The sequence below is a fragment of the Rhineura floridana genome, chromosome 4 (assembly GCF_030035675.1).
Source record: "Rhineura floridana isolate rRhiFlo1 chromosome 4, rRhiFlo1.hap2, whole genome shotgun sequence".
Taxonomy (NCBI): domain Eukaryota; kingdom Metazoa; phylum Chordata; class Lepidosauria; order Squamata; family Rhineuridae; genus Rhineura; species Rhineura floridana.
Genome location: NC_084483.1, coordinates 137433139 through 137448289, shown reverse-complemented (window position 1 = coordinate 137448289; position 15151 = coordinate 137433139). Strand labels below are relative to the sequence as shown.

Below are 15151 nucleotides of genomic sequence, written 5' to 3'. Positions count from 1 at the left end.
GGTTGATCTCTTCTACATACCTTCTGCTCCAATTGAGACAAGTTTGACACCTTTGCTAGCTATAAAATCCAGAGCTTTGTTGACATTTGCAATTTTATGGAAACGCATTTTTCCTCTGTCTGGTTTTGGAAGTCTTTCCCCTGTAGGGAAGCAAATCAAATACATTTATTGACACTGACATCTGCCTCAAGGCACATACCAGCAACTAGACTGGAGAAGAGAACATGCTTTAAGCTATCTAAAACCAAACACCAACACTCATTTCAGGTTTCTGTTAACTCCAGAACCCATCTCTACTCCCCAAAAGCAAGTATAAAAGTTATTTTGCGTAGCAGCATAGACACCACCACCAAAAAAAGGCAATTTTTTTCATCTGTCCAAAATATGTCAAAGAATTTGCACATTCCCTGTTCAGCTTTATTTTTGAGGGCACTTTAGAGTTTTGGAATATTTTCTTATTAATAAAAATAATACAATACTGAAGTCCTAATTCATAGCTCATTCCAGTGAAGGCTGAATCATTATGCAAATGGGGCATTGTCCCACCAACCTCAGTTGGCCCTCAGCCAACCCACGCTTGCCTACCTTCTTACTTACAACCAGTCCAGGGGTTGGCACTGTCTGTCAGCATCCTCTTCCTTAGTCTCACTGTTGCCCTTGTAGAACTTAGCAGGGAGGAGGATGGGGACAAAACTAGAATTAGTTGGCTCTGCCTGTCATTTGCTCTTGTTGGCCTCTCAGCCCACTGCTCTACCAGTTCCTGATGAGCACCAGCCTTCAAGGGCTCATCCTTTCATAGTTCTGAAAGGACCCAGAAGGACAGTGAATCCATCCTGGCTACCCTATTCCAAGGCATAAGACGAGAACTCTTATGGATCATGCCAGAGACCCATCTAGTCTGTTCTGATGGTGGCCAACCAGGTGCCTACGAGTAGCCCACAAGCAGGACATGAGTGCTACAGCCCTCTCTCACTCATGCTGCCCATTCAGTAGTATACTGCCTCTATTCTGCAGGTAATATATAGCATCGTAACTAACAGCCTTTGATAGCGTTATTCTCCATGAATTTATATAACCCCTTTTAAAGCCATCCAATTCCCTTTTAAAGCTTTTTTTCTGTCTTTTAAATATTTTATTTTAAGAAAAATAGTTCAATTGAAATATGGACAACTCAGTCCAACTATATTGATTGAAATATGGGCAATTCAATCCAATTACAATAAACATTATAAAAATAAAAAAAAAATAAAGTTAAAAAATAGGGAGAAAATGAATACTTAACGGCATTTTTGGTTCAAATTACTATTTCACTTCATAGTATCAGATTTTATGTAAGGGAAAACAATATGGTTTAACAATGCATATGGTGGAACTCCCTCACTCCCAGCTGAGATCATACAGGCTCTCTTTTAAAACATTTTGTTAAAGACCCTCCTTACTTCCTGGGTGGGATAAGGTTCTATTTACTAATTTTCTATTTCCAGAAGTATTTACAAGAAAGTAGATTCAGACAATCCTATTCCATAATCATATACTGTGAAAGCTTTGTCAGGAGGAACAAGTGCAAGGAAGCAATGTGGGCATGTAGTGACCAGTGTTTATTTGTAAAGATCATTGTCCTGAACTGTTAGGGCAATGAGATTTCACTTAGCCTTACAGTCACAAGTAAATAGTTTCTGCAATAATTTTTATTTATTTGTTTCATTTTTAAACCGCCCATAGCGAGTGGCTCTCTGGGCGGTGTACAAAAGATTAAAATACAGAATATCACAATAAAATCAACCTACCAACAGTAAACATAAACAGCAAACAAAAAAAGATTTAAAATTATAACATTAAACGCTTAAAATGCCTGGGAGCATAGCCAGGTCTTAACCTGGCGCCGAAAAGATAGAAGCGTCGGGGCCAAGCGTACTTCTTCGGGGAGGCTGTTCCACAGTTCGGGGGCCACTACAGAAAAGGCCCTAGATCGAGTAACTGTCCTCCGGGCTTCCTGATGGGTTGGTACCCGGAGGAGGGCCTTAGATGCTGAGCGAAGTGACCAGGTCGGTTCATAGCGGGAGAGGCGTTCCACAAGATACTGCGGTCCCACGCCGTGTAAGGCTTTATAGGTCAAAACCAGCACCTTGAATCTGGCTCAGAAACAAATGGGTAGCCAGTGCAAACGGGCCAGAACAGGTGTTATATGCGCTGACCGGCTGGTCCTCGTCAGCAGTCTGGCTGCTGCGTTTTGCACTAGCTGAAGCTTCCGAACTGTCTTCAAGGGCAGCCCTACGTAGAGCGCATTACAGTAATCCAACCTAGAAGTTACCAGAGCATGAACAACTGAGGCGAGGTCATCCCTGTCCAGACAGGGGCGTAGCTGGGCTACCAACCGAAGGTGGTAGAACGCATTCCTTGCCACCGAGGCCACTTGCGCCTCAAGAGACAAGGAAGGATTGAAAAGAACCCCAAGACTACGAACCTGTTCCTTCAAGGGGAGTGTAACCCCATCTAAAACAGGGTAAACATCCACCATCTGGGCAGGGAAGGCATTCACCAACAATGTCTCAGTCTTGTCTGGATTGAGTCTCAGTTTATTAGCTCTCATCCAGTCCATTATCGCGGTCAGGCAGTGATTCAGCACATCCACAGACTCACCTGTAGAAGATGAAAAGGAGACATAGAGCTGCGTGTCATCAGCGTACTGGTGGCAACGCACTCCAAAACTCCTGATGACGCACCCAGAGGCTGCATGTAGATGTTAAAAAGCATGGGAGACAAAACCGACCCCTGAGGGACTCCACAATGGAGAGTCCAAGGTGTCGAGCAATGTTCCCCAAGTACTACCTTCTGGCGACGATTCGCCAAGTAGGAGCGGAACCACTGCCAAGCAGTGCCTCCAACTCCTAACTCCGCGAGTCTCCCCAGAAGGATACCATGGTCGATGGTATCAAACACCGCTGAGAGATCAAGGAGAATCAACAGAGTCACACTCCCTCTGTCCCTCTCCCAACAGAGGTCATCATAGAGGGCGACCAAGGCTGTTTCAGTGCCAAAACCAGGCCTAAAACCGGATTGAAACGGATCCAGATAATCGGTCTCATCCAAGAGCACCTGGAGTTGACCGGCGACCACCCGCTCCAGAACCTTGCCCAAAAAGGGGACATTCGCCACCGGTCTATAATTGTTCAAGTTATCTGGGTCTAAGGAAGGTTTCTTTAAAAGAGGTCTCACTACTGCCTCCTTGAGACTACTAGGGACTACTCCCTCACTCAAGGAGGCATTTATCACTTCCTTGGCCCAGCCGGTGGTACTAGTCCTGCTAGCCTTCACTAGCCAAGATGGACAAGGATCTAGAGCAGCCGTGGTCGCCCGCACCAATCCAAGCACCTTGTCCACTTCCTCAAGCTGCACCAACTGAAACTCATCCAATAATGAAAGACAAGACCGTGTTCTGGACACTTCAATGGATTCATCTGTCATAACATCGGAGTCTAGGTCCCTAATAATGTTTAGAATATAGTGGGAAATTATTATTAGAGATAGAGGGAAAATTTAATAAAGGTGAACCTACCTAATCCACAGTTTCCTTAACAATACGTGAACCAGAACACAGCCATCTTTCAAAATTAAAACTTCTCTGAATTTTGCTGTGCTGTTTTCCAGCCATGTAATGTGCACAAAATGCATATACTAAAGTGTGCATAAAAATGCATATATTGGGAAAAATAACATAAACATGCATTATATTAGAGGAACTGCTTTGTAAAAATGTGTACATTAGGAGAAATGTGTACTAAATTGGCTTTTCATGAGGACTTTTTTTTAATGCAAACTGAGGTGGAAATGTAGAGAACTGAACTTAAGGTTGGAAAAATGAGAAACTGAAATGGAAAGATTCACTCATCCCTAATTATGATGAGGGTCACATTTTTATATTTGCTGCTTTTAAACAAACCTGAAATGACTTCCAAGAGCAACATCAGTTTAAGGCCGTTCCTGAAATCCTCTTCAATGTTCTCAATCTGCGTGCCTGCTTTCCGTAAGTGGGAATTGCACCAGGCTGTAAATGTCTGCAATCATAATTATTAAGAGTGTTAGAAAAAATAGCACATGGCTATTAAAATTCAATTAAGATTTGGATCTCCAGTTTCAAGCAATGATACATCTTAAGTAAAGACATAGAAATATGAACATATTAACATTCCAGAAATGTTTAGATTTGCTATTTGGCAAATTCAAGGCCAATCTGTCTTGTATATTTATCAAATAGTACTTTACTATTCCAACGCTGCATATTTTGGGTGCATATTAAGCATCACTTCACACATTACATTGCATGCGCCCATTGGATACCTTGCATCATCCTCACAGCATGTACATGAAATCAACACATGTGATCTGCCTCACCTTATGGAATAGCCTATGGATCCATGTGGTGTACACACTAACAGTGTGTGTGTGTTATGTAACTTCAAGTTGATTATGACTTATGGCAACCCTATGAACCAGCGACTTCCAGTAGCATCTGTTGTAAACCACCCTGTTCAGATCTTGTAAGTTCAGGTCTGTGACTTCCTTTATGGAACCAATCCATCTCTTGTTTGGTCTTCCTCTCTTTCTACTCCCTTCTGTTTTTCCCACCATTATTGTCTTTTCTGGTGAATCATGTCTTCTCATGATGTGTCCAAAGTATGATAACCTCAGTTTCATCATTTTAGCTTCTAGTGAGAGTTCTGGTTTCATTTGGTCTAACACCCAATTATGTGTCTTTTTTGCAGTCCACGGTACCTGCAAAACTCTCCTCCAACACCACATGTCAAATGAGTTGATTTTTCTCTTATCCACTTTTTTCACTGTCCAACTTTCACATCCATACATAGAGATCAGGAATACCATGGTCTGAATGATCCTGACTTTGGTGTTCCGTGACACATCTTTGCATCTGAGGATCTTTTCTAGTTTTCTCATAGTGTTATAGCTCCTAATTGCTACATCATTTCTCACTATTAGAGCAACCCCATTTCTTCTAAATTTATCATTTCCTGTATAAAAATATTTTGTAGTTGCCTGATTGAAAATGTCCCATACCCGTCCATTTTAATTCACTCACACCAAGGATTGTAATATTGATATGTTCCATTTCTTTCTTGACAATTTCTAACTTTCCCGGGTTCATGCTTCTCACATTCCATGTTCCTATTGTGTGTGTTGTACAACTCTGGACTTTCCTTTCGCATCTGTGCACTTCATCCTCTGGGCTTGTTTTCAGCTTTGACCCAGTTGCATCATTAGTCACAGCGCTACTCGTACTTGTTTGTTGTTCTTCCCCAGTAACTCGCTGAGTGCCATCTGACCTGGGGGTCTCATCTTCCAGCACTATCTCGTGTTGCATTTTGGATAGTCTATTCATAGGGTTTTCATGGTAAAAGGTATTCAGAGGTAGTTTACCTTCATCTGAGTTTGGATGCATCTTAATCTGGTGTCTCAGCTTTGATCATTCCACCTTGGGTGCCCTTGCTAGGAGTCTAGCCACTTGGTCTAGACTCCTGTGGCACTGCTCTCAGCTACCTCAACACTCTCAAACCCCCTCACCAAGTTAAGGTGTGCATCTTAGAGGGGGTACACACTAACAGTACAGTCCTCTAAATGTCTAGTCAGAAAGAAGTCCCATGGATTTCAGTGGGGCTTACTCCCAATTGACTATGTATAGGATATGTATTGCAGGCTAAACCTGTAACATGTAACGTGGCCTTAAAATGGGTCAACAGATGCCCACTGATGTGGTCATGTTCTTATCATGGGCAGGGTTTCTTCCTACTGAGATCTATGTGCATATGTTGACATGGTATGTGCATATATATTTGAGGGAGCCCTCAAAAAACATGACATGGTGGAAGACAAGTGGCTCGCCATGTGAGGCGAAGCTGCTATGCTAGCTTCCTGGCAGGTAGGTCACTATTGCTTATAGAAAGGGCAAAAAAAAGATTGGCACAGTGCAAGCTGCTTCTGTGATGGAGGTTTGAAAAAGCTATGAAGTGGTAATTTCAATTACTAAGGGCTTATCCACATGGGAGAATTACTTCGTACTAAAGTCACTGTTTTTACTTCCATTTTCTCTTTGCAACATCCACCATAAGGGCTCAATGCCAGCTGCTAACACAGTATTTTCTATTCACACTGAGGGGAAAGATTAATCACACAGTTTCCTAATGACCATGTCCTTTAATTTAACATTTCCACTCCTCTGGTTACTTGGCAACCAAGCGTACTCAGTTTGTTCTATCAGTAAGTTTCATTTTTAAAAAATCATCACAGAAGAGCAATTATTTGTATTTTCACTGGTACAATACAGATGAAATACAAATCTTTGTTATGCTTTTGCTTCTGCCCACTACACAGCTGTTAAGGCACAAGAATCCTGCTTTCCTCCAGTGCCAACCCTTTTGGTAGTTCCGCCATCCTCAGAAGCTCCTATGGGAGAGGGCATTTTCTATGGCAGCCCTAGGTTGTGGAACTCTCTCCCCATCAAGGTGCATCTGGCACCTCATTGTACAACTTTTGATGAATGCTGAAGAAGCACCTCTTTACCTTAGCCTTCAACACTTGAGATGTATATTTTTAGGATCCACCCTATCTTCTGTGATGTTGTTTAGCTTGCTTTTAACTGTTTTTAATTGTGTTTAAATTTGCTGTAAACCACTCTGGGACCTTTGGGTAAAAGGTGTGTAACAACAGCAACAACAACAATAATAATAATAAACCAATACCTAGGCTGCAATCTTATACCCACTTACCTGAGAGCAGACCCCATTAAACACAAATAGACTTACGTCTGAGTAGACATGTATACTATTTACTGTAAGTTAACTACATAGTGAATTCTTAATAAGTACCTGGACTTTAGCTTCTACATAGCAGAAGAAATGCCTAAACCTCTTTGCAAAGTTTTCACATTTTTTATTTGCAATATGGTGGTAGTAGTGAGATTCTTTAACATTCACCACATTTATTCTGTAGTGGTGTTTGCAAAAATAACTTCTATGGAGTACCAGATCTTAGACAAACCCACCACAGGAAAGGTGCATCTTGGATGTTAGGGGAAAAGGAAGGGCAAATTACAGAGATTCCAAGGACTAGAAAATAAGACAGAATCAAGAAGAATGCAATAAAGGGAAGTAGAAAGAAGCAGGTCTAGGACTCCCAGGGATTCCCATCACCTGGTATTTAAACAAGTCAATAACTCTGACTTCACTAGATAAAAACACTGAAAGTAGGAGGAGCCAGGCTGGCTCATTTAACAAAAATTGCTTAGAAGGGAACCTGCACATTTTGTTTCATAACTTTCTTTCAAGGAGGACTAGAAGCTTAATTTTGTAAAAAAAAAAAAAAAGTTCAGAGTCTGGGTCCCCTGTGCTTGCCTCTTGGCAGTCCTAAATATAGTATTGTTCTCACTTTCAGTACTTCTATTTTTATCTTTATCATCAATTATGTAGAACCGGAGTCAACTACCATAGCTACAGCAGTTGCACACAGTGGTGGCTGGTGTCCATTGGTAGGATGGGAGACAGGAAAACAAACAGTAGGTGGAGCCAGAGCCAATGGCTGTCCTGGCTCCCAACCAGAGAAGCACACCCAGGACTCTGCACAAACCGTTATTCCAGAAATCAGAACAGAGATCTAGGATCTCATGCTATGCCTAAACCAAGATTCAAACAGGAATAGGCTTACTAGACATTGGCGGTGGCAGCAGCAGGCGAGTTGTCACAACAGCAAATATAAGCAGTGCTATTTCTTATATACAAAAAAAAAGGTCGGGCACTTAACATTATGAATTAATTCAGGTTCTTTCCAGCACGAGCTGCAAGGCGGGGTCTACAACAGGGGGAAACATGGCAATCTCTCCATCTGCTAAATTACTTTCATTTTCCGCTGCCGGAGACATTCCAAAGCGTTCATTAGGGCTTATCTCTTCAACCGTTGTGCCGGGCCTTGATGCCAGCAGAAAGTTCCCAGCAGCCAGCTGAGACAAATAAGGCTGGCCGAACCTTTCTCAGCCACTCTAGCAGTCGGCTTTAAGGCTTCTGGAGATATCCCCTCTGTTACCCCCTCATTCCCATCATCAGTGCTGGCAATGTCCTCCCCAGTGTCTGTACCCCACTATCAATTCACCCATCCATGCCAGGGGTTCTCCTTGGGGCCCATGCCTATGACAGGCAGAGCTAACTAGTTCTAGTGTGGCCCGTTCCTCTACAAAGCGCAAAGGTGAGACTAAAGAGGACACTGACAGGCAGTTCCACCCGCTGGACAGGTTGTAAGTAAGAAGGCAGGCAGGTGGGAGCTGGCTGAGGACTGACTGAAGTTGGTGGGGAGTTCTGCATTTGCCCTAATGGATCAACCACCACTGGTTGCTCAGTTAGATAATTTATCAAAGTAGGAGATTTGCAAATTTTGCTCACTCAGTCCTCCAATACTTATTACAATTGTCTCATGCCTGATTCATGGCACAAATATAACACATCCTTCAGACTATCTAGTTGTTAGAGATGTAGTTAGGTTGCATAGGAACACGTGTAAAAGTGGAATTGCCTGCACAGTGCAAGTTCTCTTCAAGCCCTACCTATGCTTGCGAAGCATATTACTAGCTCCCACAAAACTCAGAACTCTATCTCATATAGGAAGTCACTTCCATCAAATTGCAGGGCACAGGGGACGAGCACATGTAAAATATGCTCAAACTACGAAGTGGGAGAGGTGGAGGCAGACAAGGAGTGAAAGAAAAAGAACTGTGCCACGCTGGGTCCATGCCCAAACTTCCTTGTTTCAGTGCCTTCCAACCCTCTCCTAGTAAGACCTAAATGAAAATAGTTTGAATGAGTGGTGGACTAGTCAGATTCATGGACCATGTTGTGATGGACAGGGCTAGGTTCCACCCTTTTCTGTCATTAGCCAATCTTGTAATTGGAATGTTGAGAAGGAGGAGAGGGTTAAAAGGACTGTTTAGTCTGGAGTTTGGATGGGTTTTGTGAGGGATGCAAGGAGAGCTCAGTTGTGGGTTTTAGAAAAGAGAGAGATAGTGAGTTGGGTGCTGGGTGACAGTAGGTTAATTAATACAGAAACACTGAGTAACCATCATGCTTATGTGTCAGCTTTACATGCTAGTCTCAAAGACATTCTTGGTTAACAATAAAAGTTCTGTTTTTGTTTACATTACTGCCTGGAGCACTTGAATGTGGGAGAAGTGATGAGTTACAAATAATATTGGAACCCATATAGAATCGGTCACACACTTCACAATATATTGGGACATGCACTCTGCGCATTTGTTTTACTGTTCCTGTTTTAGGGCAGTCACCTCATGGGCTGTCAGTAACTTAAAAAAGTTTTTCAAAAGGCAGGCGAGGTGGAACAGCCAGTTCCAGTGAGGGGAGAAAGGAACTAGAGGAGAAGACCTGGTTTCCTCTTATGAACTCAGAGGATCCCTTTTTCGCTGAAAGAAGCAAACCAGTTCCTTCTAACAACCTTGGTTCACTTATCCGTCTATCCTCCTGCCCATGTATATTTGCATGTATTTTATTTGTATGTTTTCATTTCTGTTACCAAGCCTGAAGCTAAGGGATAGAGCAGAGCCCATTAAAAACAATTATTGCCACATCCATGTTGGGCACTAGATTACGTTCTGACGGCCTTCAATAATTCCTAAGATGTAGTGATTTCAGTAGTGTCACTACCACTGTCACTTTTAAAGTCACAAGATAATAAACAATTTCAGGTTGTGATTTTTCTCTATGAGTCAGTGGCTTCCACTACACAAGGAGGTGTACTCCCCAAGCATCTTTTAGTGGCTTGCTATTGCTGATGTATCGCACAAGCAGATGTTGTGTATATTTGTCTACATACAACTATTTCAGGTAGTAACCCCCTAGGCGTTCTTGGAGAAAATGGAATCTGAAAACATGAACTTCTGAAGAGACCCAACAAACCAAATGAGCAGAACAGAGGAAATTCCAAGTCCTTTCATGCTGTGTAGTCTTCTTTCTTGAGCCTTTATTCTGTTTCCATGTGTTGGGAGCATGAACTGCTGCCTCTGACTAATCTACTCTATTAATGGCCATTGCACAACTATTCAAAATATGCCCAGGTCTTAGAGATCAAATTGTGGCCAACATATAGCACTATACTCTGCACATCTTTAATCCCTTAGGATTGGAAAAGCTTTGCATTAAATTAGACAGCACAACTCCCCTTCCCCCAATAGAAGCAGAACAGTGTATCAGATGGCAGTGAAATGCCAGGTGGAACTTGAAAGCCTACAAACATGCTGCAACCAAATACTTGAAAAAATTAGACTTCTCAACTTTACACTTAGTTTCACAAAGCAATCTTTCTATTAAAGGTAAATACACCTCAGCACATCTTCAAAAGTTCTTAACACAGGAGGTGCCAGCAGAAGCCATAGGAAGAGCCGAAGGTTTTCTAGCCAATCAGTATACAGCACAGCAGATGTATAATTGTTACCCATTTGATCCATGTTGCGCTGTGTGTTTGTGTTGCTTAATTTTGTTTAAAGCAGCACCACAGCAGCAGAGTAACAGCAGATATTGAAATACGAGTGTGCCAGCGGTGCGTGCGTTTGCCTAGGAAAGCAGGCTTTTACCCTGCATCAGCATCACTGAGACTTGAGATTTAGTAAAATAAGAAAAGCTACTTTATTTATAGAAATACATTGTAGATTGAAAAGCAAACCTAGTTCTAACTAACTAACTAAGTTGGAAGCACAACGCCCAGGTGTAGGGCTTAGCCTCATGGCTTGGAGAGAGCAGAGACAAAAGGATGTCTCCTCTCTCCCGGACAATCAGAGAAGAAAGGAAGTGGAAAGGGCAGAAGGAGGAGGGGCAGGTAAGCTTCCCTAAAGACATAACAGTCTAGTGACAGAAGGAAGTCAGTCAGAGCATCACAGGTAAAGGTAAACAAGCCTATCCATCTGGAGGATCGTAGCTCTATCTTCCCTCTGGAACATAGACAAAAGAACAAAATAGGAGTTGCTCTTGCCCCACTTCCAACAATCCAGGGGTCCAGATGTCTTCCTGCTGCAGTACCTTCCAAACCACAATTTGCTAATTTGTTGCTACTACTGCTACAAAAATGTGATTTCCATTCACACATGTAGCTAGACCATCAATGGCACTGGTGAAAGTGAATGCTATGGGTCCACACTATTTTGTAAATTTTGTAAATTTTTTATTTTTTATACCTTAGAGGAGGTGTTGGGAATGTTTTTCAGTCACAGGGCCACTTTCCCTTATGAGAAACCTTTTGGGGGCCACATACCATCAGTGAGCAGAACAACAAGGACAACTCTTACTTTGTACAGTAGGCAAGATTCCAGCCATGCAAAAGACAGAGATTTCTACACACACACACACACACACACACACACACACACCCCTCTTCATCCAAGCAAGTGAAATGCATTATCATAGGGCACATGCCACCAAGGAAAAAACACTCAAGAAGTTGGTGGAGCAGGGCCAGTGAGGAATGTGATCTGGTAGGTTGTATGGAATGTCATGAGGGCCAAATAGAACAATATGGAGAGCCACGTTCAGCCATGGATCTGAGGTTCCCCACCTCAGATACTAAGATACCCTCTGTTTTTACCATCTAACAATTAGTACAAAACTATATCATTTATGTCCCTCCTGTGCTGGACTTCCCTCAGTTACAGGCCAGCACAACTAATGAGCTATTCAAAACAATCAAGTGTTATGCCTGCCAAGTGCTGCTTGTCAAGGAGGGTTGCCAGGTCAGAAGCATCCCAAACCCTGAGATTTCAGGGGCGGTCCCTAGTGATATCATGAGGGCGGTCCCTAGTGATGTAATGGGGCAGGTCATAATGATGTCATAGGGGAGAGCCCTAGTAATGTCATAGGGGTAGGCCCTAGTGATGTCATTAGGCATCAACCACAGTTGTTTGGAGCATACCACTCAAACAAACAAAAATTATCTGATTGGAAATTAAGATAGAAATCTTAGCTAAATGAGGGTGTTTCCAGGTGTAGCAGAAGTGATGGGATCATTCCTTCCCACCTGCTTAGACAGCCTGGGTAAGGAACATTTAATCTAGTCTACTTGCTTCTGGCAAGAAGTGTTTAAGTGCCCTCAGGCCAGCCCACTCATCAGAAGGCCATTGTAGGAAGAAAGCCTAGTGTTGTGGAGATGTTAGATGGAAGCACTCAGGACTAAGATGGATGCCCCTGAAGGCTGCAATTCCAAACACACTAAGGGACTAAGCCCCGTAGAACTCAACAGGACTTACTTCTGAGTAGATAATGTTAGGATTGTGCTGTTGGTAAGGCTTGACTAGGGATCCTCTGCAACAATATCCTTATCAAAGCAGGGTTGGCAACCCTGCCTGGAATGCCCTGCCTGCCTTTTAATGTGGCTGCTCCAAACGTCTTTACAGACTTGACCCTTCACTGCAGACAGAGGCTTGAAAAATGAGTAAGAGTTAAGAAGATTCTCTACTCTTTCCTGCCTGCTCTGTGGGCTGCTATAAACTCAATTTGACCACCAACCCAATTCCAGTGAGTAATATAATTGACAGAGAAAGTACAAATGGTTTGGTCTACCTGTTTGGAAGCAACAGCAATTAAAGCCACACTTCCCAGTATGTGAATTCTCTTTTACCAGTATTGGGCAAGAAACAAACCATCACGCAAATAACAAGGTGCATCATCAGTGGGTTTAAGGGGGTTGAGCTGACCGCATGAAACTACTGTTGTTGCTTCTATGGATGTAAGGGAGTGAAGTTAAAGGTAAATGAAATGCAAATAGAAAAAGAAAAAGACAGTGATGATTTCCTAAATGCAATACTATACCAACCACAACAAAATTCCTATGAGTAAGACAGAAAACATCCCACAACCAGTCAGTGTTCCCAACCAAAACTAAAAAAATCCTGGCAGCCAACCAGCCAAGGTCACAGAAATCCCCATGCAGCACAACCTGACTCGGGTGGCTGCAATTAGTGCAGCATGCTGTGGCAGGATTGCTGACACGAGTGAGACCCTATCAGCACATAATACCTCTGCTCTGAAATCTGCACTGGTTGCTTATTTACTACCAGGCCAAGTTCAAGGTGTGCTTTCCATGTTACAGGTTCCACATAGTACTTGTTCTGCTCTTGTAAGAAATTGATCCTTTAGTGTCACAGCACCTACGCTTTGGAAATTCCTGCCTATTGATGTTAGGCAGGCATTCCATTGTACTCATTTTGGCACCTGCTAAAAACATTTTTGTTTAGGCAAGCCTACCAAGACATGGAAAAATCTATTATGTTTTTATCTCATTCTTGGTTTTATTATTTTGAATGTTTTTAAATACCTGTATTGAACTGTTTTTGACACTAATTTTATTGTTTTAATTCCTTCTATAAACTGCTTTGAGTTGTTTTACAATAAAGCAGTATATAAATGTTGTAAATAAAATACATAAATAAATTTCAGAGTTACTGTGGCCCTTGGGTCTCTTTCTTCTTTTAGGCACAAAGGAGTCTGCCTTATACCGAGTCAGACTGTTTGATACCATCCAGCTCAGTACTGATGACATGGACTAGCATTTGCGTCCAGGATTTCAGGCAATTGTCTCTTACACAGATTGAATTTTGGACCTTTGCATGCAAAACATGTGCCCTACCACTGAGCTACAGACCTGTTTTTAAAGGTATCTTTTAGAATTGTTATTTTCAGTTTACTAATGAATGCACAGTATACTAGGGCAGATCCACACCATGCATTTAAAGCACATTCAACATACATGTGAAGCACATTAATCCCATCACAGAGAATAATGGGAGCTGTAGTTTAAGGGTGGTGGGAACTATAACTGTGAGGGGAAAACTACACTTCCCAGAATTCTTTGGGGGAAGTCATGTGCTTTAAATGTGAGTTGGGTATGCTTTCAATGTATTATGTGGATCTGCATTACTTCATAAACTTTGCCTGCATATAAATCAATTTAATTAAATTTTCCATGGAAATAAGCTACAAAGTTTACTGGGTGACCATGGGCTATGCACCATCTCTCAGCCTAATTTACCTCTCAGGTTGAAAACAACAGAGGGGAACCATGACCACCCCAAGCAAGAAGGGCACACTTAAAATGTAGAGGAAATAATAATTTGCAAATAATAATTTACAACCATTGTGGGAGATCAGATACATATCAAGACATAGTATGAACAAATATTTATATAAGTATGAATGTTAAAGGTGTTTATTATTTACACAACCTGTAAAGATATTTATAGTGCAATCCTATGCATGTTTACTCAGAAGCAAGTCCCAATGTATTCAAGGGAGCTTATTCAAATAGGGAAACATGCACAGGACTACAATTCAGTGAACAGGAACTTTATTCATCCAATCCAAAATTCAGAATCATGCCACGTTAAACTGTTTTGCAACTGTTTTATACTTGTGTTGATTGGATTTTAAATGGCTTTATTTCTTGTTGTGAGATGCCTTGGTTTCCAACCCTACCTCACAGGTTGTTGGAAATATCCCATATGCATACACACCGCAGATGTAAAAATACATACACACCATATAATAATTATTGTCAAAACCAGTTGGCCATTGCAGAACATTTTTTTTAAGTATTAGTTTCCTGCCAAATAAAAGCAGTGACACCTAAGCCCTGCCTAACTGCTTTAAAAAAAAAAAGGACGGAGGGGGAGAGAAAGATTTACAACACAATCCTTTTCTATGTTCACTCAAAAGTCCCATTGATTTTCAGCACAATCCTAACCATGTCTACTCAAAAGTAAGTCCTACTGAATTCAATGGGGTTAGCTCCCAGGTATGTGGAATTAGCATTGCAGCTTTACTCCCAGAAAAGTTTCATATTGGGAAGGTTTTCAAAACAGGTTATGAATAAAACAAATAAACTGCCCTCTTCAACAGTCCAGTACAATTGAGACCTGTTTGACTCCTTAATTAGAAAAGTATAACACTGCAGCATGTACACTTTTTAAAACATCTGTTCAAAAAATTATTTGAAAAATAAAATATATAATATACTATTTTTGCAACAATTAAAAAACCTGCATGCACACTTTTATTATAATTATAACTAAACTTGTTTACTATGTATGCCCACCAAGATC

General features: G+C 41.6%; 1 protein-coding gene across 1 annotated transcript in view; it reads right to left on the bottom strand.

Moving 5' to 3' along the window:
- The window catches only part of ACTN2 (actinin alpha 2), a 105038-nt gene that overhangs the window by 70478 nt on the left and 19409 nt on the right, over window positions 1-15151 (bottom strand). The window contains exons 2-3 of the mRNA XM_061624573.1: window positions 3941-4055; window positions 21-140 (exon numbers count right to left, since the gene is read on the bottom strand). Of these exons, the coding sequence (XP_061480557.1) occupies window positions 21-140; window positions 3941-4055 (235 nt within the window). The remainder of the gene's footprint in view (window positions 1-20; window positions 141-3940; window positions 4056-15151) is intronic.